The following is a 26816-nucleotide window of genomic DNA, read 5'->3' on the forward strand; positions in this document are numbered from 1 at the left end:
CGAGGGACTCGGAGGTGCGAGAACGCGGCAGGCAGGCGCTTGAGGCGTGAACAAAGACATGGCCGTCGTCAGACTGATATCGATCTGGAAAAATGCTCCGTGTAACCCAACCGGCAGCAGAATGTTGGTCCCACTCGGAAAGTGTGGCGTCAGACCATTTGTCATGGGAGCCAAGCAAGTTTTTTTTTTTTTTTTTTTTTTTGGGTTGGGTTTAGGTGCTCACTGTCATTTGTTGTAGCGCAGCAGTGCAATTATTGTCGGCCCGTGGAAAAGCATCTCCTACGAGTACAATTCTCACCAATGACACAGCCGGATGTCAAGGTGGTAATTGATGAAATAGCCCCCCCCCCCCACAAATCCCACATAGCTCTTTTTTTTTTTCCTCCCACTATATCGAGTGAGTGAGAAGCATGGCTACAAATAAAAACCCTTTCAATTTATATCGGGGTGGCATTAAAACACGAATGAGTGTATTCGTATCAGAGCGTCGTTGGGAATAAAGAAGCAACATTGATCGCTTGTCATAATGCAAACCCCCCCCCCCCCCCCCCCAGCCCCTCCCCTGCATATATTATGACAACCCCCTCTTCAACCCACCTTTCCCGACCGACTTCCTGTGGGAGTAGTTTTTACATTCTAATCTCCTCACTTGAAGGCAGTTCTGCGCAGGCATCTTAATCAAGATGGCTGCTTAAACCAGTTGGGTCGCCAATCGTGGGCAATTTATTCCGGTGGACTCACTATTAGCACCATGCTGAAAACGTTGCTTTCTCCAAAACAAGTAAGATGGGCACAAGTGGAGATTCAAAAGTCTCCCAGGATAAGACATAAATCTCCCATAAAACACCAACTAAGTTTTGCACATTTGAAAACATATCCTTAATTAAATTGCAATGGACCAGTGTTCCCAAGTGATTAAATGTCATAAATTAACTCATTAGCTCCCAAAAAAAACGTATAAATACGTTCTATTTTAAATGCATTACGTGCCCCAAAGATGTATTTAATGTTTTTTTTTTTATGCTAGAGCATACAGAAGGCTTGCATGCAGTCTCTCAACTGCAGGGAACGGGTGAAGCAATGGTATTATTACAAAAATGGCCAGCAGGTGGCAGCGGAGTATAAGAGATCAACCAGGGCCATGATGAAAACAAGCCCTTTCCTCACAATTCTCAGCAGATTTGTGAATAATGATGAAACTTAGCTCTCATCTAATGCTAATTGCTGCAAAACAGAAACAGATAAAAAATACACTTTTTTTTTTCCTGATGAAAGAAGACACTAATCTTTCTTTTGGTAGGTTCCATGTTTTGTTTTTTGTTTTTTATAGCAATCGAACAGTCAAAATCAGTCAAAATCCAGTAAAAGCAGATGGGAGCGAAGCGGATTGCTTCAGTGAAAATGGCTGGGAGGGAATAAGTTAAAAATATGTTTTGGGTCCAAGTAACCTTGATAACTGAGAATATGACTTTGCTTTTCCCTATTCTATTCATAAAAACCAACAGGGGTGTGTTCAATTTAGAATTTTAAGTTAAAAGAATAACTCTTCAGTTGTGTCTAAAAATATATCGATATATCGTATCGTGACCTTCACATCGTGATATTATCGTATCGTGACGTTTGGATATCGTTACATCCCAACTCTATCGCGCTCGAAGAGCGACCGAGACTGACGACAGAACGAGCGACAAACAGAACCAATTGAATCGGTGTCACGCATCTTTCGCCCCATATCGGCAACGGCGCAAGCGTTACAAAAAGCTTTTTATCTCTCAAGGATGCTCTCCGTGTGAGGAAACACTCAACTTGTATTATCTCTCCAACGCTGCCATGAATAACCATTTGGGCAACATCAGCATCAGCGTAGTCATCCACTTAAGCGCAGTCCTTGATTGCGGAGAGACTGCAGGAGGACAGGGGGAGCGTTTCGGCCCCGCCCGAGGGACACGCTTGGCCCCTTCCAGTGAAAACGGGCTCTAATGGAAGAACAGGCCCATGCTGCCGTTTTTTTTTTTTTAAACACAGGTCACGTTTTATGGTAATCATAAAGTAGGGCTAAATGGATATCGAGGTCATCCGTGAATGAGTCAGGGCGGCAGCCGCTCGCCGTTCGCCAGGTGTCTGTCTGCGTATCCTCGGCGGCGCAAAACACCCGCGCTCCCGTCCCGTCGCCTCACTCGTTTTCACTCGCCGTTTATGAAGCTCTGGGGGCCAGTTTATGAAAAATTCATTCGCCCACTGGGATAAGCAGCTAGCTCCACGCCAAATGCCGGATGTTACGTCCCGCCCGCCACTTACGGCGCCGCGCTTGCCGTATGTCGTGCGCTCGAGCCAAACGAGCCACTTCGGGGAGAAAGAAGAGCGACGCAGCGTGAAAATGCAGCGTGAGATTTGCACGTTTTTTTTCTCTGACGCGGCGGAGAACGCAGCTTGTCGAGCCCCATGTATTTTCTTCATTGGCTTGGAAATTGACAAAGTTGGACCGCTCTGGGAGAAAACGAAGTCGTCAGCGGAGAGTGTGGCATTTCCGTTCACTTGGTGCATGTGGTAGTTGGCGGGCTACTTTGTTGTTATTGGAGAATTATCAATACGTCGGTATTACATTATTTCTACCGCATAGAACTGAAGAATATGGGAGATTGTGGTCAAATGTTGCTGGGATGTACCAGAAATTCCAGAGAAATTTAAAAAGAGGAAACACATTTTTCATTAATTTAAAAAAAAAAAAAAAAAAAAAAAAAAAAAAGTGGGGAAATAAAACAGGCTACTTGACAAAAGAGCATTGTGTGATCTGGGCAAAAATAAATAAATAAATGTAATTTTTTAAATACTGTATTTTTCGGATGACAAGTCGCGTTTTTTTTTCATAGTTTGGGTGCGACTTATGTGTGAAATTAACACATTATTTCATTTCATGTTATTTTCACACTAAACCGCAAGAGGGCGCTCTATGCCTGTGTTAATAAGTTAAACATTGCATCGTCTACCTCCCGAGTTGGGGGAGTTGTTTAAAAGTGACACCGAGGATGAAGATTTCATTGGATTTAGTGATTTGGAGTGAAACTGATAGTTTGGTGAACGTGTTAGCATGTTCTTTATGCTAAGAGTTATATGAATAACTTGTAGTGATGGGAACATAATTCACCCACGGAACGTTGGGACGAAGGCAGAGTTCCGGGTGGGAAGGTTTTGTTTTGTGGAAAAGGGGAGTTAGCCTGTTAGCTTCTAGCTGAGTGGGGAGTTGCTGTTAAGACCTCAGAAGCTGATGTCAATAAAAACACCAGCCTTTGGCTCCGTGCTTCAACACTCCGCCTCCGACTCACTCTTAATATGTTACGTCGTTATTGACATTAGCAGGCATGTCAGTCATGTAACGTTAGTATACCGTACACTTATTCAGCCTGTTGTTCTCTCTTTTATTTTTATTTTAAATTGCCTTTCAAGATGACATGTATGTTTTTGGTGTTGGATTTTACCAAATAAATTTCCCCCAAAAATGCGACTTATACTCCAGTGCGACTTATATATGTTTTTTCCTTCTTAATTATGCATTTTTTGGCTGGTTCGATTTATAATCCGGAGCGACGTATAAACCGAAAAATACGGTACTGTACATACAAAATACATACAAAAATCCCCAAAAATATGAATAAAAAAAAAGTAAATATCCAGTGTCCAAATACCATTAAAAAATATCTTTGTCCAACCATTTCTTCAGGAATGAGGTTAAAAGAACATCAAGTTGTTCGAGTAGCGTTCAAGTACAAAGTATGTTTACGAACCATTGAACCAGTTTTAGAGGTCACAAGTTTTTTTCAGCTTTTTGTGAAGAGTCTGGTTTCCATGACTGTGGTGTCTGAACTCTGAACACTATCACGTCAAAGTAGAAGCATTCTGCCAGGCAGAGGAAAAGAAACTAGACTGAACTCGCTCTGTATCGGCGAGTAAAAATGGAAAACTAAATTTGAAAATAACGATGAGTTATCTTGTACGGTCGACGCTTTTATAGCGCGCTACGATATGCGTTGCCTTCCCAACCTACCCCATAGACACGACTGTGGTCAACTGTTGTCACATGCAGCTACACAGACAGAACTTGCCAGAAATTCCTGCAACTGTTATATTGTTTGTCTATTTGTTAGTTAGCAGGCCAAAACGTGGTTCACGAAGGATGAAGTAAAACCGACAACATTGGACCATATATTTCTTACAGCCAGGACATTAAGAATAAAGGAGATTGCTGTTCAATGCTGGACACAACCAGAAATTCCTGCAGATCCTTTATCATTGCTGTCGGCATCTTCGCAGGAAATTGTATAATTCCGACCGTCTTTCCACCCCATAGGCATAAAAGTCCAAACAATACAAGCTATTTTTGTCATCTATTGAAGTTGGAGTTCCATTGTGACGCATACACACATTTTATCTGAATTTGCACAAAATGATTGGGTTCCTATGGGTATATATGTGCGCAGTTGTGACATGAGCAATGGAGATACGCTCATCAGATGAATTTAATCTCACTCCGATGGAATTAAATTCGGAGTCCAATTCAAAACGTTAGACAATGTAATCCATATCCGTCGCTCTACAAATCCCTCTGTGCATGAATTCATTTCTTTCGGTCTGCAAGATTAATAGCAGCCCGAGGCCGGGGTGGGATAAGAAGAGCGTAAATACGTTACCCACCTCCCAACCACTAAGGCTAATTTGCGCTGCGCTCACAATGGTCATCGTGTTAAGATCATATTCTCATCAGCACAAGTGCAGTGATTAGGGACGTGTCCGCTGATATCGAAGCCCGGAAAAAAGCCTTTAAGACCCGGCTGGCTCTCGAGGAGGAGAAGCTCACGGACGGCCTTGAATGCGACATTGGCGTACATTTGCGCTTTGGGCCGTGTTCTCATGGCCGTGGCTCATTGGTGGGCGGAGTTTCCATTGCTGCACTTGTTCTCCATCATGCCTAGCCGTATATCTTCATATAGTTTGTTATGTTTCCTAAAACTGCATAATATCAGTTGCAATTCGGGGTGTTCAAAAAAATCGATGCGGCAATGCTCCCAATAACGTGTAAATACGTTTTTATGTTCTAAGTGTCCCAAAGACGTATTTGTACGTTTTTTTGCTTTTTGTTTTTATGCTAGAGCATACAGAAGGCTTTGATGCAGCCTCTCAACTGCAAAGAACGGTTGCAGAAATGGTAGTTATTACACAAACGGCCAGCAGGTGGCAGCAGAGCAAAGGAGATCAACCAGGGCCATGTGGAAAAAAAGCTCAATTACTTTTTAAATTTTGAATAGATTTGTGAAAACTGATGAAACTTAGCTCTCTTCTAATGCTAATTGCTGCAAAACGGAAACAGATAGAAACACTTTTTTTTCTGATGAAAGAAGGGACTTTAATCTTTCTTTTGATAGGTTGATAGGTATAGCAATAGAACACAATATTCTGTGGGCCTTGCAAAATCAGTCAAAATCCAGTAAAACAGCCGGGAGCGAACGGGACTGCTTCTGTGAAAATGGCGGCGAGTGAATGAGTTAATTGACAGACTGAAGTGGATAGGACAATCTGCACAGCCACGAGCGCCTTTTAATTCTTGTGTGCATGTAAGAATATGGCCCTGTGAGTACATACATAAAAATAACTAGAGCAAAATCAGTAGAGACGGGGAAAAAAAAAACTGTGGCTTGCTCGTAGCAGAGCAGTGTGCGCCAATATCACTTTAAGACAAGATCAATCCACAACTAATTTCGCACAATCAATTATTACTGCCATCTTTGCCGGAGATTATGTACTTTGTTTATTTAACTGGTTTTCTTTCACTTAGTGCAGATAGAGTGTGAAAAAAAATGAATGGAAAGATGCACAGTAATGCCATAAACGTCAATTCATGTCGTGGTGGTCCCTGCGAGGGGCGTGTAATCGCAATGACACGCTGGTGTAATCCATTTAAAACACTTTGGCTCAGGCCTAAGGCGACTTTGACTCCCACTGCAGGCTTTTCTTTTTTTTTTTTTTTTCACCTCTCACTCTATCCAAGTCAGATATGTTTCACTGACTGTTTGCAATTAGCACGGCTGCCTGGAGCGGACGAGCTGGATGTTCAAGTCGAAACACCATTTGATCGTTTTCGAATGAAGTGTGAGCTCATTGTCCGCAAGGAAAGAGGCGCTTTCTCTCTCGCATGCGCTTTTTCTTGCCCGTCCCGGAGTAATGGTGCCGCCGGATCTCATTGCCGAAGCAAACATTAGCTCACGCTTGAACCTTTGCAACCGTGTCTGCAGGGCTAGGCCACCGGTGAGTTGTTAAAACAGTGACTTATAATCTTAATGGAGTAAATATACCGGTGGCCTTTTATTTAATGTGGGGCAACCTGAGAGGTCAACGCTAATTGAACTAATTGCGCACTCAGAGGGACCATATTAAAACGGATTGCCGCATGATTTAGCCACCAATAAAACGTTGGCCGTGCATTAGTGGCCCTTAATGCTGCCGTCGCTGAGGTTTGTTTTCCTATCGCTGAATTTTGGTGGTACCTTGTTGAGGCAAAATTGTCGCTATGCCAAGGCCACACATGGATGACAGAAGGTCTAAACTTTCCACTTCCTGTCTAAAAGCATTTCTCAAACTGTACTGAGACAAGGCATTTTAGGTTCGAAAACACAAAATATCACAAGTATATCCTGCAAATTGAAGTACCGTATTTTCCGCACTGTAAGGCGCACCTTCAATGAATGACATATTTTCAAACTTTTTCCATATACAAGGCGCTACAGTAGAGGCTGGGGTTACGTTACGCATCCATTAGATGGTGCTGGGCTCAAGGGAATGTCAACAAAACAGTCAGATAGGTCAGTCAAACTTTATTAATAGATTACAAACCAGCTTTCTGACAACTCCAAAATGAATAAACAGCTGTTTTGTTATTTTCTCTGAGGTAAAGTATTAGTATTAGCGAGCGATCCAAGATGGCGGGCTCTTCTCCGCATGCTCGTCACCGATCGTGCAGGGTGACCGATAGCGTCTTGACAGCGAGACCTATTGCGGCTCAATGTTGATCCATATATAAGGCGCACTGGATTATAAGGCGCATGGTCAACTTTTGAAAAAAATGAAGGCTTTTAGGTGCGCCTGATAGTGCGGAAAAAAGGAAGCTTGCGAATAGTTGAAATGACGTGACTTAATGGAGTAAACAAACATATTGTTGTCTTTTATTTAATACAGGAATTGAGTTATATTACTGGTTTGACACCAAACGTTATACGTCGCAAAATTGGTAAGGTGGAAAGTCTAGAGAAAATAGAGAGTCAACGAAAGGACCTCAGCTACAATCACAAGTTCCAACCAATTGGGGTGTATGTATTTACAATTAGAAACATACCCTGAATGCCAAAGTTTGAGTATTTATTTATTTTTTTTCCAATTCACCACATTAATGGATAACGTCTGCCTGGTGCCATGTTAATAAGCCGGATGGTTCCCGCACTTGCAACAAAATGACACTAACTCTCAGAGGATATCACATTCCCCAAGACAACAGCTCAATCTCACCTTCCTCGCCGACGACTGCCATCACCCCCCCCCCCCCCAACACACCCCCTACCCATCTCCCCGCCCACTTCCATTCCATTCCGACTAGATGGATTGTCTCACCCTCAATTCCACGCTTCCTCAGACGGCGAGATTGATTCGTCTGCGGGACTCCTCTGACCTTTGATATGATCCAATAAGGGACACATGGCACTAACCGTATTAGCCAATCAAAGGGGGGGGGGGGAACATTAGGAGCGAAAGGAAGGTGTTCCCTTTCCCCGGAGGCGTTCCGACTGCTACCTTTTTTCCATAAAGCTCGGTCGTCTGTCCATCTCCGGCCAACCCGAATGGCGTGGCTCAGGGGGAAACTAAAAGACGCGAGTTGCACTTTAGCTAAAGGCTATTTGCGTCAAATTAAATTTTGAGCATCGATCCAAGTTATTCGTACAGGAATGCTACTGCGCATTTATCTTCTTTCCCCTGTCACGTTCATTTAGGTATTCTGTTGCCAACATCTTGGGTATTCCCACATTCCGCCTTTTAACGGTATTCCTTTGGGGGAGCCTGATCTTTCCAGACTCTTTAGAGGCCTTTATCCAGGGCTGTTGCGACGCTACGCTAAGATTTAACTGCATGCATAAGCCTGACAATTGAAGGGCACAACTCTTTAGGGACGATTTTACAATATTTTCATCCAGAATAACAAATGTGCACCACCTTGAACGTGTGCATACCTACAACACTCGCAGAACACCTGCATTTTATTTTTATTTATTTATTTATTTATTTTTATACATTGCATGTCAATATTAGTTGATGCTGAGTCTGTGCTTTTTTTGTGTGAGTAGTTCAAATTTGGAAGAACGCTTAGAAATGGCCGACAAGGCCATTCAAATGCCCGATTGTTGTCCACTTACAAGTAGGGATGGGCGAGTACCGATACCAGGTATCGGTATCGGGCCGATACCAGCCTTTTTTTCCAAGTACTCGAGTACTTGTGACGCAGACGAGTACAAGCGAGCGATGGCAGAAGAGGAAGACGTTAAGTGAGTCCTCCTTGCCTGTAAGTGGCGCTAGCTTGCAGCAGTTTTTCACCAAAACTTCATCGGTTTGGAAATACTTGAAAATTGTCAATCTTAAACTAAAAACTTAAACTTTTTTTGTAAAAATTAAAGGAAATATATTTGTTTAAAAATATCTTTTAGTGATTTTTTTTTATTTGTCAAAATATACTACTGGTATCGGCAGTTGGTATCGGTATCGGTGAGTACTGAGGGTCTGAGTATCGGTATCGGTCTAAAAAAAAAAAAAAAAAAAGTGGTATCGAACATCCCTACTGACAAGACATCATTTTGCTGGGATACTGTGACATTTGGCGAGAATCTGAGACCTCAAAAAGTGGATTTACTAGTCAAAATAAAATGAAAAAGACGGAACGAAGCAATTTCGAGAGGGACCGTGCGCGGCGCGCTCAAAGGTTTTGACAGATCCCAGCCTGGCCCTTGTTGGATCAAGCGGAAGAGGGCCATGCTGCGAATTCGACAAGTGGTGCAAAATGAGATGACAAGGCATGTCATGTAACAAGAGCAGAAGGAAGGGCGGGGGGGGGGGGGTTGTTTGGAGAACCAAGACGCTCCTCCTCAGTACCGTTGGTCTGTCAGCTGCAAACTAGCAGAACTGAGCTCTGGAAGCCAGGGTGTTAGATAAAGACGAGCCCAGGATGGCCTAAGCGTCGCAAGGGAGGCTGATCCCCCCCCCGCTCTCCCACAATCCCTCATTGTTATTCTCCCATGATGCCGAGCGCCGAAGCACCGGCAGGGCTGGCTGAGAAGGAAGATGGGGGTGTTTACATGTGTGCTCAATTTCAGCTCACTGTACACACAGGATTAGGGGGGTGGGGGGGGGGTAGGGGGATTGCAATGCTCTAAGCCTTAAAAAAATAGAAATCCCATCTCCCATTACTGTCACTCCACAATCAGCTTTTCTGTTTTCTGTCATATTCTGATGAGAAAAAAAACTTCATTATCATCATTAATCCCTCAATTTGTTATCCATCACAATTTTTTTTAGCAACACTGCGGATCATACATGCTGGTAAAAATCTTGACAACCAGCGTGACAGTGAAGCTATCGTGGTTAATTCATGGGACAAACTGATAATTGATAATCCAGTGAATATATACCAAGCATATATTTGAAAGAATTTTTTTTTTTATAGTCAGTTTGGCAAAACGTGAGCCCTTTCACTCATTCACTCCCAGCCTTTTTCACTGAAGCAACCCTGTTCCCTGTTTTACTGGATTTGGACTGATTTTTGCAAGGCCCACAGAATATTGTGTTCTACTGCTGTAAAAACATGGACCCTACCAAAAGAAAGTTTAGAGTCTCTTCTTTCATCAGGAAAAAAAAAAAAGTATATGTCTTATCTGTTTCCGTTTTGCAGCAATTAGCATTAGAAGAGAGCTAAGTTTCATCATGATTCACAAGTTGCTCGTTGCAACGTGGGCCTGGTTGATCTCTTATACTCTGCTGCCACCTGATGGCCGAATTTTGTAATAACTACCATTGTTTTTAAGCGACCTCTTCAGGTCAGAGGCTGCATCAAAGCCTCAAACCCTGCTCTAGTATTAAAAAAAAAAAAAAAAACAGGGGAAAAAAACGTGTAAATACGTCTTTGGGAGCAAATGAGTTAATTGACTAAAAATGGCTGATATAAAAAAAATGAATAATGTGCATTACTTGTGCGCAATATTTAAAAAAAAACACAGTGGGAGCGATGTCATTTGAAGGTGCTTTTCTATTGGCTTCTGCTAGATGACGTCACTTCTGTGCGACACTTTCAAACGTCATTATTCCGGTTGATATCAAAATATATCTACTAAAAAAATCACACCAAAGACTAAAACGAAGGACATTTTTTGCTATAATTATAGTTTTATTTAGTTTTGTAAACATACAAAGTAATTTTCGGGTTTTTTTATTTCGTTAACGAAATTGTTTTTTGAATTTTAGTTTGTTATTTCGTTAGTTTTAGTGAACTAAAATAACCTTTAATGGCACCTGTGTTTTTAGACACCCTCCCTTCTTTCTTTGACAATGTAGAAAACATTTTTGTTTTTATTTTATTTATTATACTGAGTCAAATGCTATTTTTACCATATGCCGTGGGCCACTGAAAAATGGACGGCGGGCCGCAAATGGCCCCCCGGGCCGTAGTTTGTACATCCCTGCCTTAGATGCTAACCGAGTAGGGTCTAATTGATTTCTCTTGTTCGGTTTCAGGCTTCGAGCTGTGCAGAGAGAGGCCTTACGTCTTACTGCCTTCATACCCGTCACAGCAGCAGCAGAAGTTATATAGCGCGAGAGAAGCGGCATATGCATCGCACTCACTGGCCGGAATGCAAGAAAGGATCCTTTAATTGGGGAGAAGTCGGCGGCCGGATCACATAGATCAAGCTTAATAGCGTCGGCGTCTCCTGCGGAAGGCAAACATTGTCGTGGCGCAACTTAACAAGCGTCTGATTTACGAGCAAGAGCCAACGCAAGTAAACAGGGCAGGTGAGCCGCTTTCGTCGGGCGCAGCATTTTCAGAGATTCGCAAGGAAGAAAAAAAAAAAAAAAGGTTTTCTCGTGTACATTTGTCACACTAAAAGCGTCAGGAGGACTAAACAAGGGAGCACCCGGACGTTAAATATTGCATCGTCGGCGTTTTGAGGGGGAAAATTAGCGGGCCTTAAACATACTTTTTAAGTAATCTACACACAATTACTTGAATTTGAACTTGTTGCCGGGCAGAATTCATGGAGGGGTATTGCCAGCAGGTCAAAATGACATACATTCAGTCATTGCACCACTCCACACATTTTGGTGGCAAACTATGAGTTAACCCTCATAAAATAGGACAGGAAAAAGAACAGGACATTTAAATCAATTAAATACAAAAACATGCAGCGACAACTGTATTTAACTCATTCGCTCCCAAAAACGTATAAATACGTTCTATTTTAAATATTACCATGCTACCAAAGACGTATTTACACGTTTTTATGCTTTTTTTTTTTCTTTTTCTTTTTAATGCTACAGCATAAAGAAGGCTTTGATGCTGAACTGAAGAGAATGCTTGAAGCAATGGTAGTCATTACAAAAACGACCAGAAGGTGGCAGCAGAGTATAAGAGATCATGTTGCAAAAGGCTCTTTTCCCCACTATTTTAAACAGATGTGTGAATAATGATGAAACCTAGCTATATTCTAATGCCAATTGCTGCAAAATGGATACAGATGGAAATATACTTTTTTTTTTTTTATTAAATCTTTCTTTTGACAGGTTCCATGTTTTTATAGCAATATAGAACACCATATTCTGTGGGCCTTGCAAAAATCAGTCAAAATCCAGTAAAACAGCCGGGAGCTAAGGGGGTTGCTTCAGTGAAAATGGCTGGGAGTGAATGAGTTAATAACATTGAATTCAGAAGCATTAAATAAAACCATATCGAGGGACACGCCCATGACGTTCTGATGGCAAACGAGGACATAACCCGCCTGGTATTCACAACAACAAGAAGAATATGCAGAGCCAAATGTATTCAATCCCATTAAATTCACAATCACGACTGTATTAAATATAAACCATAACGTGAGACACGCCCATCAGGCTGTTCAGATGGCAAACTAACCATACCCTACTAGACTGGACCATTAAAAAAAAATGCACCAACAGATGTATTAATTCGCATTCATTTCATTAGCACTGCTCTGCATGTATTCTCTTCAAAGAATTTCCAAGTCAAGCATGCTTTGCAAAGCCTTTTACAACAAAACAAAAAAAAAATGTTGCTAGGCAGACTCTACAGGGCACAATGCTTTTTTTTTTTTTCCTTCAAAAAACTGAAGGAAGGCGTTATATTTGGCAGCCGCACATGTTGGCAAAAAAAATAAATATATGACACACCATGAGATGAGCGGCAGTGTGGTTTTTTTTTTTGTCTTTGTTCACTTTGGCAGGCACAGACACGATATTTTAGGACAGATCGACGGCTTCCTGAAAAAAAAACAACAGCAGCCGTTCCAACTTGCAGGTTTCATCTAATTATCTGACTGTGCAGCCTCATTATAAAAGCATCCCAACGGAGCTGGGATGCTTGGATCTCGAAGCCGTGGACCACCATCAAGGTGGTCCTCACGGGTACGTTGTTCAAACGAAAGGGGCTCGAGATTTATGTTCAACTAAAAGACGGCGCACGGGGTAAAGAAGGCAAAAAAGTTTGTCAGCGTATGATCAAGTAAGTCAGTCATGATTTGACTATGGAACGGATACTTTTGGGGAAATTTGTGGGATTTCATGATACTCTTCGAGAGTCAAGTACTATACAGTGCTTAAAGACCCTAGAAAGTGAAAATAAACATCCGCTTAAAGCAGTGCTTCTCAAATAGTGGGGGGGGGGGGGTGGTGCGTTTGACCTCGGGGAACATGCGTTTTTATTTTGATTTTTTTTTTTTTTTTTTTTTTTACTGTCCTGGAATAAAGTGCAATTGCACCTCCACTACATTAGGGGGCAGTGGCGCTCTCTTTATTGGCAGAGTGCGCACGGGAAGCATTCACTCGGTGGTGTAGGGGTTTTGTTTGCACTGAGCATGCGCGCTTTGCGCACAGCCAAAAAATAAATAAAATCTGCATAAATGATTTTATATTTTTTTGTTTTGCAGGTTAAAGTTTTTTTTTGTTTTTTTTTTTAATATTGTGATTATTGATTTTATGTAATTTTATTTTTCCATATCATATGGTTTGTCATGGTGAGTCAAAAAAAATGTTTATAGTTTAATGAAGGATTTAATTTTATTTTTGAATTTCAGATGCACTTTGACTCTTTTCTGTTAGTTAATAAAACTATTCTTTGTTGTAAGTTGCTACATATTTCTTTCGTTTTTTATTCTCTTTTACGTTAATACGGATACAGTGTTATGCACAGGTGTGCTTATAACAATTTTATAGACAAATGAACGATACTACATATGGTCGCATGGGGGTGGGGGGCACGAGATGTTTTCTTCTTACTAGGGGGGGGCATGACAGAAAATAACCATTTTTAGCAAGAAAGAACTTAATATTTTGTCTATAATTCATTTGCTAATTTACTTATTTTCATGTACAATGAATACCACTTTGCTGTCGACTGAAAATGACATCACGTCTTGCTCAAGGCTCGGGTAACGACCAATCATGGCCCAAATTCACGAACGTCACGTGACCAAGCCCTGACAACAGGTGAGCCGTGATTGGTTGCTACCTGAGCCTTGAGCACCTGTGATGTCATTTTTTGGGTCGACAGCAAGTAGCGCCCACATTTGAAAAAGGCAGGAAAAAAAAAAAAAAAAAAAAAAAAAAAAGAAGAGTTTTGTTGTCCTCTGTAATTTTCACACCCAACGGTTTTGTTTACTTCCTTGCAGCAGGCGGCACGGAAGTCGGCGGCGCTCATTCGGCACCTTATCACAACACATTTTTGCCACTTTCCTCATCAACTTTTGCCCAACTTTTCCGTTATGATCTCCACTTTTAACGCCCACCCCTTTTTGAAGCTTCAAATAACAACTCACTGCCTCTGCATACCAAAAAAATGCTTTCAAACTTTTTTTTTTTTTTTTTTTTTTAGCATGCCCCATTAAGATGCTGCAGTTGCTGCATCCTGCTTTTTTTTTTTTTTTTTTAATTCATCAGCGGTTGATGGAAGCAGCATAGCGTGTGTCGTAAGCGATGTATAAATGATGAGGGGATGTGCATGGCGGAACATCGCGCATCCCAACTTCACCGCACATGACAAAGATGCAGAGAAAAGTGTTCACTTACTATACACGCCGGGGTGGTTGAACGGTAAATCACCCGGTAACTGTGTTTAAAAAAAAAAGAGAGAGAGAGAGAGAGAGAGAGCGGTTAGGGAGATGGAGTCAAGGTTGGAATTCTCTCGCAATCAGCTCATCCAAAAGGTCTTACTTACCAGCGCTTGAAGGTTTAATTCCCTGAGGAAATTCCAGAGGAGTCCCTTTCATCCAAGTCAGAAAAACAGCAATGCGTTTCTTATTCCAAAAAAATGTTTGTCCTCTTCTTCTTTTTTTTTTTTTTTGGGAAACTGTAAAAGAAGAAATCCATTAGCCATCATCAAAAGTCCAACATCTGGGGATGAGCAGGGGGGGGAAAAGTAAAAAAAAAAAAAAAAAAAAAATCTATAAATATGTCTAGGTGTATCGGACACATGGTACCTGCTCTCTTTAGCACTGCCTGGATGAGAGCGCCACGAAGAAGACGGGCAGGGGAGCAAAACACGCTTTTCCCGAGGAAACGCAGCCGCTGCGCGCTGTCGGATTTACACCAGCGAGCGCACACACACGCGCAGGCGGGCACTCGCACAGCTCATGGGCTTGGAGGGAGAGAGAGAGAGAGAGAGAGAAAGAACGTCTGTGTAAGAGAGGAGAGAAAGTGAGCTTTTTTCCCCACTCCCGCCGCACGAGGGCAAACGCGAGCGGCAAGCTCAAAAAGACTATTCGTGTGCACGTGCCTACTGAATATTAAAATGTGTTTATTAGTTTGTGTGCTACTTAGCGGTTGATGGACATTGAAGAAAAGACATTTGTTAATAATGAGCCATTCCAGAATTGGAGGGTATTTTACGTCCCACCCATTAAAAAATTAAATAATCCACATACAAAAACACTAAAACATGCAGTTTCTGAGTGCATTTGCTTGTCCTGAGACCAAATGTTAAAAAAAATAAAATAAATAAAAATAAGAGAAAAGTATGACGGCGTATTAGGGGCACGTAATTTTTTTTCGAGGGCGGGGTCAATATGAAGAGAGAAAAAAAAAGTGGCAAATTTGCCAGTTTATAAAGTAGCAAATTTGCCACTTTTTTTTTTTTTTTTTTCTCGCCACGCTACACAAGTCACAGTTTGCAAAAATGTCTACGGAGGAAGCGCTCCTTAAAATGTAATTTTCGGTCTAGTTTTCCAACAAGGAAATATGAATTGCTTTAGCAGAGGTGAACAATATCGTAGCCGCCAGTTTATAAAGTGGCAAATTTGCCACTTTTTTTTCCTCGTCATATTGCCCCCGCCCCCTCAAAAAAAAAAAAAAAAAAAAAAAAAAAAAAAACTAATAATAATAATAATAATAATAATAATAATAATAATAATAATAAATATATATATATATATATATATATATATATATATATATATATATATATATATATATTTGTATGTGTCCCTAATACGCCGTCGTAGAATTTAAAGGATGTTAGAAAATAAATGTATTGTAGCGTCGCTGGGGAGCCTGGGGGTTGCTCCCAGCATGCTTTGCGACACTGTGGGAACGAAAGGGCGTTTAAACTGCATGTTCTGAGTGAATTGTTTTGGTTAGTTAGTGGTTCAGTCGTGTTGCTTTGTGATTGTGTTTTTAGGCTGCTGTTTTGTGGGGATTTGATTTTTCCGTGACACCATAAGTGTATGTAACATGGAAACGAGTGACTTTGCCTGCAATTTTGACAGTTATGGGAAGAGAGCCTTCGGCTTACAAAATGAATGTGGTCACGCTACGTCACTTCCTTGTCAGCGCCACAGTATTATAATAATAATAATGCATGGAGGTTAATATAATCATTTACTGTTCTTAATGTTTCACCTTATGAAAGTAAATTTAAACATATTACATCACAATCGCGGAAATCTCACTTGTTTTGCCTCCAACTTACCGTTGACGGTATGGCGGCCGTTGGCGAAGCTACTTCCGAGCCACTACTGCCACCTGCAGCTTAATCATTGAATAAAACTAAACAAAAAGGTGCAATTTAACACTATTACAAACGTCGGAGCATAATAATATACTACACATATAACAAAAAAGTGTAATACAGTTTGTGCTGGCGGCTTTGTGTCGGTCTGTTAAATATGTCTTGTCTTTACTCTTCATTTGCATTTTTTTTTTTTTTGCTACCAGTCGAGTGAGTAAGAGGCAAAAAGCGCCCTCAAAACAGTGTCAGCATTAATAAAAATTAAACACATGGACAACAAAACGGGGTTTATGTCACTTACCGGCAGCGAACAAACAAACAAACGGAGGTGTTCCAACACCGTGCTAATTGTTTTTGCAACAGGTGTCTTGCTAGCAGCAAATTGGAAGGAAGAACCGGTGTCGGTACCATATGTGTTCGGCCTGCCAGATCCATTCGGGGGCCTTCGCGTCTGGTCGGCGCTTGCTGATGACGTCAGTACAGCAAGCGAGCAGTGTCAAATGTGTTCACGTTGGTTTGGTGTCCTAATTTTCCTGTTCACGTATCACAATACATCACAAATAACAGTCGTAATGATTATACGAACACATTAGCACGTCAACTGACAATATTTCGTCCCATCGCAGTAAATTGATTTGAGTAAATATTAGTTTTCCTTCCTGCATTTATGTGCTATTTGACCTCCATTCTTTTATATTTATCTTATCTAATGTATTTTTTCAATCTATTTCATTAGTTATTCAATCTTAAAGTATCCTGCTTTTATACTTAGGTTTATTTACGGTTTTGCAATCTCAGCCCATACATTTTGTTATTTAAATGACATCTTTAATATTTTCTTGCCAATGTCTCCTCAGAGGTGACACTGCACTATGAAGTGCGGAGGGTCGTGCGTATTGCAGAAAATAATTACGATGATGATGATAATGAAATGATGCAATTATTGCCTGAGATGTGACATTTCCTCACCAATATGTTCTGTACTCAGCCTCAGGTTATTAGGTAACTACGAATTTATTTGTAACCTGCATGTGTATGCATGTGTGTCTCATGGACTATTGATATAAATATTAATCAAAGGTAATGGCCTACTACCGTAAAGTCAAAACATTTACTATAATCTAATACTTGAGAAACTCACAAGTTAACTTAATCAACTACAGTAGCACATTTTACTTTTTCTTTAAAGATGTCAAATTCATTAACAAATCAATGAATGACACGTGAATGAATGAATGAATGAATGCACAACTTTTCTTTATATGTTCAGAATTTTCTTCCTTTATCCACAAAACAACAACAAACAAGTCTGAAAGGGTTTCACAGCAAACCTTTAATCCTAGACAAGGGAAGACCAGAGATCAATACATTAGAATAGCCACGGTGAGATGTAACAAAACACATGAATTATGACCTGTGTGTCACTAGCGGATCAAATGGGATGGCGCTTATTGATTTACGGAGGTGACAGAAAAAACAAAAACACAATTCTAGTAACATACTTGATGTGCATTTGAAAAAAGAGTTGACTCAAATACGACAAAGATGTTCTTTGCTGTGTCACTTTGAGTAATAGTAAATCTTTTAATCAGGTCATCCAGTGTTTGTTTTTGAGAGTGTTAAACTTTTGTTTACCAATTGCATTTGGCTGCAGACGAGACTGCAGTACCCCGGATGAGGGTTTTCCGAGTAAAAGGCTTGTAGTACTCCTCTTTTCCCTGTCCCAACATATCCTGTGAATAAGATTGAAATACCATACAGATTATATAAACAATCATACTGACCAATGGCAAATGACGGCATGGCATGTTCTATGACTACTTATGACACTGAACATCAATGCTCAAAAACATCCATCCATTTTTTTGACTGCTTATTCCTCACAAGGGTCTCGGGGGTGCTGGAGCCTATCTCAGCTGCCTTTGGGCAGTAGGCGGGGTACACCTTGTACTGGTTGCCAGCCAATCTCAGGGCACACAGAGACAAACAACCACCCCCCACACACACCTAAGGACAATTCACAGCACCCAATTAACCTGCCATGCACGTCTTTTGGAATGTGGGAGGAGACCGGAGTACACGGAGAAGACCATGCTCTATAACATAATTAAGAATATCCACTGAAAGCTATATACCAGGACTGCTGTTTTTATAAGGGGTTCCACATTCCCAGCAGTTCTGAATCTTGTACATTGTATAAAATTCATTAACATGGGAAGCAGAATACTTGTTCCATGGAGCAACACCTGTGGAAAATAAATTGTGAAGCAAAAATGAACATTTCATTAGAGCTGGTAAAAACATGAAACTCTGTGTTGTGTAGCTTTAATTTAAGGCCTTACTGTCAAGCCACTGGAAATGTGCCTGTCTCCTGAAGCTGACAGTGGAGACTGTGTTCCTGAATGCAGTGCACACGACGGCGAGTTTCAGGATTGCTCCATCTCCTTCAATGAGGACCACTTCTTTAAGTATGTCTGACAGGATACATACTGGCAACTGTAAAATATAGGTCAGGCACAATAAAACCAAAATTTTAAGAGTGAGTGGGAAAAATCTGTCAAACACATAAACCTGGAAAATTAAAGTAAAATGTCTATTACAATAAAACATTTACCAGACGCTTTGTTGAGCATAAAATATTAAATTCAGATTACCTGCAATATGAAGCACCTGTTGGCCTTTTCAAATTCAACCTTTGAGGAAAAAAAAAACAATTAGTGAGCCAGTGATTAAGCAGGTACAAGCAAGCAAGCTTGTAGGTAGGATGATAAAATACTTGTTTCAAATAATCAGATTTTTCCACATGACTCAGCTATAAGTACCGGTACACTTGGTGTTACTGCCAAGCTTTCCACATGGCCTCGCTTTCTGGCCTTTGGGATCCTGAAAATTGGTTCCAGTGACCCTTGGAGCAAGGCTCTGGACTCATTGGTCCAGTATGCCAATCTTTGTCCATGGCTGTAAGTGATGTATTAGTGACATAAAAAAAAGTTAACCAATTGGAAAGTACTTTAGTAAATTAAATTAGAAAGATTATATTACCCATCAATCTGGAACCGTTCCATCAGGCTGATGCACCACCATTTGCGGATGTGTGCCATATCCCCCTAAAAGACATTATCTTAAATATGCTAATAACAACACACTTTCTGGTTTATGATTGGCCAACTATAAACATTGCTGTATAGGAAATTTAATTTATGATCAATTTCTGAACTTCCTTCTATGTCATTAAAATAAATACCCACCTCAGTGAACAAAAATGGCACACCTGTGCTCATGCTGAGTGCATACTGCAAAAAGCAAAGATATGTTCAAGCATTTAAGAATATATTACCAACAACATATTTAAACAGACAGAAAAATGTTTACCATCAAGATGAAAATGCCACAACTGTCGCCACTTGTTTGGTTAGGAAAGCCCTGTTTATGAAGATATTAAAGAACAAATATAGCATCCATCCATCCATTTTCTTGACCGCTTATTCCTCACAAGGGTCGCGGGGGCTGCTGGCGCCTATCTCAGCTGGCTCTGGGCAGTAGGCGGGGGACACCCTGGACTGGTTGCCAACCAATCGCAGGGCACACAGAGACAAACAACCATCCACACTCACACGCACACCTAGGGACAATTCGGAGCGCCCAATTAACCTGCCATGCATGTCTTTGGAATGTGGGAGGAGACCGGAGTACCCGGAGAAGACCCACGCAGGCACGGGGAGAACATGCAAACTCCACCCAGGAAGGTCCAAGCGTGGACTCGAACCGGAGACCTCAGAACTGGGAAGCGGACGTGACAAATATAGCAGTCTTATTGTAAAATCAATGTCTTAAAATACAATCCAATGTACTTAGATGTACCTGAATATCTCTGCCAAACTTAATTGTCCACTGGCCTGGATTAATGTGATGAGCTAGGTTACTGTAAAAATCATCAGAAATAGCAAGGCTTCAGGGCTTTAACAAGAGTATACCTTATATAGCCATTGAACGAGGCTAACCTTTAAAACAGCCTTTGAACGAGGCTTGAAGGATGCTAATACTTTTTCCACTGTACGGCGTCTTCCTGGATGACCCCCAGTGCCCAGATTGTCGTGGCAGATGGTTAAAATATCTCTGACTTGTGACTGATACACGATCAATCGGAGCTTGCCCTTGAATCTGTAATATAACTTCTCATCTAAAGTCGAAGAAAAACAATTACTGAGGGTACGCGTAGTTAAATAAATAGGTGCAGCTGAAGAACTAAACGGCTTCCATTTGTTGTAAATAAAAAAAAGAAAAGTCAAAACGTTACTTACTTTGAATTGTGTAGGATTTTGACGCGGTACGAATCGTTGCCTTTCGGGTCGCCGAACACTTTGATGCAGAAGTGCGGCTATGATAAGTCCCGTTAGATAAATAATAATGAATTTCTTCATAAAAATCATCCATGTTTCACCTCCTCAGAATTGTGTTTTCCCTCCAACGACTGTAAAGTTGCCTCACCAATCACAATCGTCGACATCTCAGCCAATCCTGTAGCGTAAAACGTCTCAGCCAATCCTGTAGCGTAACGTCATCTGTAGGCGAAGGACCCCGAATAGATATGGCAGGCCGAACACATATGGTACCGACACCGGCATGGAGCCGTGAATCAGGAATCACATGTAAAAAGTCCAGGTAGGGATAAATCTTCATATTTTCCTTCCTCGCTGTCATATATTATAGCTCGAGCCTCTTAATGTTGTATTGTGACGTTGTTTGTCCGCAATCACACATTTTTAGCACAATTATGAAAGCAATCTCTCAAAAATCATCATTGCCTGTTTTGCCGTTGCTTGACAGGGAGCGACACATTGAGCCATTATCAATCGTTATCAATAAAAACAGCAAGAAGATCATATTTGGCCATAATTATTATGATAACTTCGTTATTTTTCATGAACAAGTAATACCTTTCAAAAACAAATTTTGGCCACTTATTGTCGACTGAAGATGACAACAACCCCGTGCTCAGGAAACAGGTGACGACCAATCATGGCTCAGTTTGCTGGCCAAACCGAGAAAACAGGTGAGCCGTGGTTGGGCGTTTACCTATGTGATGTCATCTTCAGTCGACAGCAAGCAGCAAGTGGGGGAAATATGTTTTGAAAGGTGTTCATTGTGGGCTACATAAAAAATAATGAAGTTGTCACATTTATTCTGGACAAAAAAAAAAAAAAAAAATATATATATATATATATATATATATATATATATATATATATATATATATATATATATATATATATATATATACTTCTGAAAATGGCTCAATGAGTCCAAAAGTATTCAATTAAATTAAAATTAAATTAAATAATAAAAAAAAAGAATAATTATTAAAAAATAAATAAATTTAAAAAAATCCACAAATTGAATGGTTGCGCTGGCGCAAGTAGCCTAGTAGAAAATTTTAATTGCACTGGTTGAAATTTTAGGGATAAAATGCTACCAATTAGCGGCAGTCTGGAGCCCTGATGTGTGTCAACTTCCATGAACTATGCTAAAATATGTACAAAAAATTTAGAATTGTCATGTGTTCAATCAAAAGTGTTGAGATTTTGTGAATATTTGTAACCCTTTGTACAGTAACCGTATGTTTGCCTATATCAGGGATGTCCAAACTTTTTCATTTGAGGGCCACATACAGAAAATCCGAAGGACGCAAGGGCCACATCATGTAATGAAGAGAAATTGTGTTTAGTCCTAAAAATTGTAAAAAAAAATATTTTTGTGCTTTTGTATATTTAGAAAAATGCTACAGTATATAAACCAATTTATTTGTAATATGGCAGTAGGGTTATTATAGTTTTGGAATTTTTCATTTTAGTTTCTATTCTGTTTTGAGTTTTGTTTTTTGTTTTTTTAATTTAGTTAGTTTTAATTATTTTTCAGGGAGGTTCTGTTAGTTTTTTTTAAATTAGTTTTAGTTCTTTTATAAATTTAAATAAATGTATTTCAGTATTAGTTTTAGTTTTTTTTTTTTTTTTTTTTTTTTTAAATGTGTATCACTCTTGCGCAACATTAAAAAAAAAAAAAAAAAAACACCATGGGGGCGACATCATTATTCCGGTTTATATTAAAATAAATCTACTTAAAAGTCACATTTAAAATCATCCCCAAAGACTCATGCATTAGATTAATTACCAAAGACTAAAACGAAGGACATTTTTGCTATAATTATAATTTTATTTTAGTTAGTTTTGTAAACATAAAATGTAGTTTCGGTTAGTTTTCTTTTTTTTTTTTTTTTTTTTAAAAAGCATCTTCGTTTTTGTTTTATTTCGTTAACAAAATTGTTTTTTGAAGTTTAGTTTTTCCATTAGTTTTAGTTCACTAAAATAACCTTTAATAGCACTTGTGTTTTTCCAACACCTTCCCTTCTTACTTTGACCATCTCCAAACATTTTTGTTTTTATTTTATTTGAGTCGAATGCCGATTTTAGCATATGTCGCGGGCCGCTAAAAAAATGGACGGCGGGCCGCAAATGGCCCCCCGGGCCGTAGTTTGAACACCACTGGTCTATATGGACACTGTGATTGGCTGATGACCAGTCTGTAACCTGCCTCCTACTCACAATAAGGCTTGACCCAGTGGATAACTTCATATAGTGTTTCAGTTTATTTAAAAAAAATATATATATATATATAATGGGTTGTCATTTGGTTTAATATGTAACTCCCAAAAATTTAAGACGACTATGATTTGTGTCCCTGGAGGTTTCATTTACTGCGATAAATAACGACGAAATTAATCCTTTTGAAAAGATTTCAGTTTGCATTACGTTGATGACAACAAACCCACAGGCCCTCAAGCCTTCATTTTCTCTTTTAGCGACTTGCTGAGAAAAGCTAACCTTGTTGGCTTTTTTACTTCTTCTTCATTTGCAGATTACCCCCACAAATTGAGCAAAACGTGTTATTTTTGATTCCCTACCGATGCCACACCAGCAAACTGAGCCGAAGAAGCTTCTTTTTTTTGTGTGCCTCTGCCAAATTGGGTTTCGCAATCTTGGCCCATTGGAAATCAACAAATTGACAGCTTCCAAGACTTGCTTTGCATGACAAGCAGTGAGAAAGGGACCCACTCATTTCAACATCCCCTTACACCCGGACACGCCGCCAAGTCCGAGTGGGGGGGGGGGAGTTGCGCAACATGTATCGCAGCCTCTGTGAAGCCAGCCAAGCGGTCGTGTCTCTAATAATGTTGCAAAATGTTACATTTGTTCCCATAAATCCCGTCATTTTTTTCTGAACAAACCCGAAACTCACAAGCAGCTTGTCCGCTTGTCCCTGGAGGCTAATGCGCTAATGAACTCCACACCCACACGTGGAACCAATTTTTTATTTTTTTTGGAATGTGATGTTTGGAAGTCATGAAAACAACTTAGATCAGTTTGTTTTTTTTGTATGCAGGAGTGGAGGCTGAGATGCAAAACAATCGACAGGCATGCACAACTGCTTACCAAATGGCAAAGAAAAAGTCTCAGAACAGGGGTGTCCAAACGACAGGCCCGGGGGCCATTTGCGGCCCGCCGTCCATTTTTCAGTGGCCCGCGACATTTGCTAAAAAAATGGCATTTGACTCAGTTCAAATAAAATAAAATAAAAATAAAAAAAATGTTTGGAGATGTTTAAAGTAAGAAGGGAGGGTGTCGAAAAACACAGATGCTATTAAAAGTTATTTTAGTCAACTAAAACTAACGAAAAAACTAAAATTCAAAAAAAAAATTCGTTAACGAAATAAAATAAAAACGAAGATGCTTTTTTTAAAAAAAAAAAACAAAACGAACAAACTACATTTGATGTTTACAAAACTAACTAAAACTAACTATCATTATAGCAAAAATGTCCTTCGTTTTAGTCTTTGGTAATTAATTTAATGCATGAGCCTTTGGGGATGATTTTAAATGTGATTTTTTTTAGTCGATTTATTTTGATATCAACCGGAATCGCGCCCATGGTGTTTTTTAAATATTGTGCACAATACTACACATTAAAAAAATAAAATACATATAAAACTAATACTAAAACTAAAAAAAAAATTATTTATTAAAGAACTAAAACTAATTTAAAAAAAAACCTTATAGAACCACCGTGAAAACTAATTAAAACGAACTAAATTTAAAAAAAATAAACCCAAAACAAAATAAAAACTCAAATGAAAAATTCCAAAACCATAATAACCCTCCTGCCATATTACAAATAAATTGGTTGATATACTGTAGCATTTTTTCTAAATATGCAAAAGCACAAATATATTATTTGTACAATATTTAGGACTAAACACAATTTCTCTTCATAACATTTTGTGGCCCTTGCAATTTCTCTATGTGGCCCTCAAATGAAAAAGTTTGGACACCCCTGTCATCGAAGGTAAATGCCATTTTAAAAGATTCTTATTCGTCATTTGCGGCCAATTTTATATGTAAGGATAGCATCAAAAAAAAAATTTAATATGTAAAATACATTTTAAAAAAAATTGCCTTTCTGCACACATCGCTACCAATCTGAGGCGCTGCTACAAGAACTGACATTATTATTTTCTCCGAAGACAGCACACCTTTTTTTTTTTTTTTTTTTAGGGCTGCTTCGTGACTCCAGGAATTCTCACACCGTTATTATTATTCCACTCCATGATGGACTATGTTGCATAAGTCTCCGTTATAGATTGAGTGAAACGACCACTGGATAACCGCCAAGTGAGCAATAGAAATAAAACTGGAGCTGAGGTGATATTTGTGAGTCATTTTTATTTTCGGGTGGATGAGGAGGGTGGGGGGGTTCTTGCTCCTAAAGTATTGCGACCCACTTCTTAAGTCGTTACATAATCAGCGAGGAGTCGGACTGGACTCAAATGATAAACAGCGGTAGCCCGTTTGCACGAGCGAGTGAATTGGGAGTAGGAGGTCCGGGATGCAAAGCTATCTTTAGATTGGCGGGCTAACCTCACACAGACCTTGCCTGGAGCCAAAATGAGAAAGAGAAGCGGAGAGATTACACGGCTGGCACGCTGGAGCAACACGGTTGCAAATCCCCCTCTCCCGTTAACAGTATGTTGTTTTCACCGAGCAGCCCGTCAGAAACAATTACGTTTGCTCTTGAAGGAGTTCTGTCCTGAGAGATTGTAACCGAAAGAGACTGGCAGCAGAACCGAAACGGTTCCAAACCCCCCCCCTCGTTGTGCCTCGGCTTGAATGCAGGCAGGCTTGATGGCGACTGCCTCCAACTTTAAATATCACCAGCATGGAATGAAGTTGGATTTTAAATCTGCACTCACATACTGTCTGCATCAGAGTTAGCACACAAAAATCTGGAAAAAAAAACCTCTCTGATCATTAAAAAAAAAAAAAAAAAAGTCTACATGAGGAGAAATGCGTACTAAATTGGCCTTTTCACTTTGATTAGCTCCTAATTAATCCCAAACGGGAATGTGAAAGAAATCAAATGAGTTATGTACATACAAAAACAGTTCATTAAGTACGACGGCAGAATCTAATGTGAACCAAGAGCACGGACAGTAAAGACTGCAGACCTCAGCCATGGCTGAAAACTATATATATATATATATATATATATATATATATATATATATATATATATATATATATATATATATATATATATCGATATTGCAATGTATTGTTGCGCTCTCTGTTGCAATAAATTATCGATACGCTGACGGTAGATATCGATGTAATGTATCCAGTTGTGCAGTGTTATGTTATTAATGTTTATGCACTTTAATTTGTCTCACTTTACAATGTTTACGGTTTAAAGACGAAGAGGCAGTGAGAACCTTTTTTGTCCAGAAAGTTTTGGCATTGAATAAATGCATAATTAGACATTTTCCTTTTTATGGGCATTTGTTGGCTTTTTCACTCACATATCGTGACATATTGCTATTTTTTTTTTTTTTGACAATATATCAAAAATCGTAGATATCGTGCGTCGTGATATTATCGATATCGTGAGCCAAATATCGTCACAGTATCGAATCGTGGTTTACCCGTATGCAAAAAAAACAAAATAAATATATATATATATATATATATATATATATATATATATATATATATATAGTTTCAAAAAGTTTGTAATGAGCGTTTGTGTCTGCATGTCCAATTGATCTCGCCGAACAACAACAAGGCCCTTTTCTGTTGACATTATGGATTCCCTGGAGAAGAGCGCAGACACTCGGCTAATTTACAGTGTCGATAGCGGCCATGTTGTCCTTTAGCATCAGCGTCAACACGTTGCTCATTGTTGTTTGCAAACCTTGACCCCGATATTGACGTACGAGTGCTGGATCGCTTCCCAGGAATGTAAAAGCAACATATGGTATTTCCATTTTGGTCAGCCCACACAGAAATATGGATTGAAAACCCGGCACTTGTCATTGTTGCATAATGCCCCCGCTTAATCGTGAACAAAAAATGTCCTTGGCATGCGAGCCAGTTTCATTTGATTTCTTTTCCTGTTA

The 26816-nt window shown here is 39.7% G+C and overlaps 2 protein-coding genes across 27 annotated transcripts in view; both read right to left on the reverse strand.

Annotated features, from left to right (window-relative positions):
* ptprda (protein tyrosine phosphatase receptor type Da) overlaps positions 1 to 16747 on the reverse strand; it is a 298862-nt gene extending 282115 nt beyond the window's left edge. For 5 of the 18 annotated variants that reach the window (XM_077500605.1, XM_077500604.1, XM_077500616.1 and 2 more), the window contains exons 1-5: positions 16614 to 16745; positions 16274 to 16350; positions 14787 to 14944; positions 14525 to 14656; positions 14377 to 14416 (exon numbers count right to left, since the gene is read on the reverse strand). The gene's annotated coding sequence lies outside the window, so the exon portion shown is untranslated. Of the gene's footprint in view, positions 1 to 14376; positions 14417 to 14524; positions 14657 to 14786; positions 14945 to 16273; positions 16351 to 16613 lie in introns of all 18 variants that reach the window. The other 13 variants (XM_077500618.1, XM_077500617.1, XM_077500612.1 and 10 more) reach the window with 6 other exon arrangements.
* Positions 16748 to 17624: 877 nt separating this feature from the next.
* LOC144003916 (uncharacterized) lies at positions 17625 to 21232 on the reverse strand. 9 transcript variants are annotated; one of them, XM_077500640.1, is made up of 12 exons: positions 20801 to 21231; positions 20614 to 20690; positions 20314 to 20492; positions 20174 to 20234; positions 19685 to 20092; positions 19561 to 19605; positions 19355 to 19419; positions 19135 to 19270; positions 18967 to 19005; positions 18655 to 18808; positions 18448 to 18558; positions 17625 to 18045 (listed from the first exon to the last, which is right to left on the reverse strand). In XM_077500640.1, exons 5-12 carry the CDS (start codon positions 19685 to 19687, stop codon positions 17906 to 17908), a joined length of 693 nt encoding a protein of 230 aa, XP_077356766.1. In that variant the 5' UTR covers positions 19688 to 20092; positions 20174 to 20234; positions 20314 to 20492; positions 20614 to 20690; positions 20801 to 21231; the 3' UTR covers positions 17625 to 17905. The 9 variants fall into 9 exon arrangements, with proteins under 9 accessions (XP_077356766.1, XP_077356764.1, XP_077356763.1 ...); XM_077500638.1 differs by having other exon boundaries at positions 19685 to 19735; positions 20006 to 20092; positions 20314 to 21232; XM_077500637.1 differs by having other exon boundaries at positions 19685 to 19735; positions 19806 to 20092; positions 20314 to 21232.
* Positions 21233 to 26816: the final 5584 nt, after the last annotated feature.

Source organism: Festucalex cinctus, chromosome 16 (assembly GCF_051991245.1).
Source record: "Festucalex cinctus isolate MCC-2025b chromosome 16, RoL_Fcin_1.0, whole genome shotgun sequence".
Taxonomy (NCBI): Eukaryota; Metazoa; Chordata; class Actinopteri; order Syngnathiformes; family Syngnathidae; genus Festucalex; species Festucalex cinctus.

What these genes read in the sequence shown, in the direction of transcription:
- LOC144003916 (XM_077500639.1), bottom strand. An exon ending in ACAGGTGCTTCATATTGCAG is followed by an intron (nt 18,809 to 18,966) that starts GTAATCTGAATT and finishes TATATTTTACAG; the next exon opens with TTGCCAGTATGTATCCTGTC. An exon ending in TTATAAAAACAGCAGTCCTG is followed by an intron (nt 18,046 to 18,447) that starts GTATATAGCTTT and finishes TCTTATTCACAG; the next exon opens with GATATGTTGGGACAGGGAAA.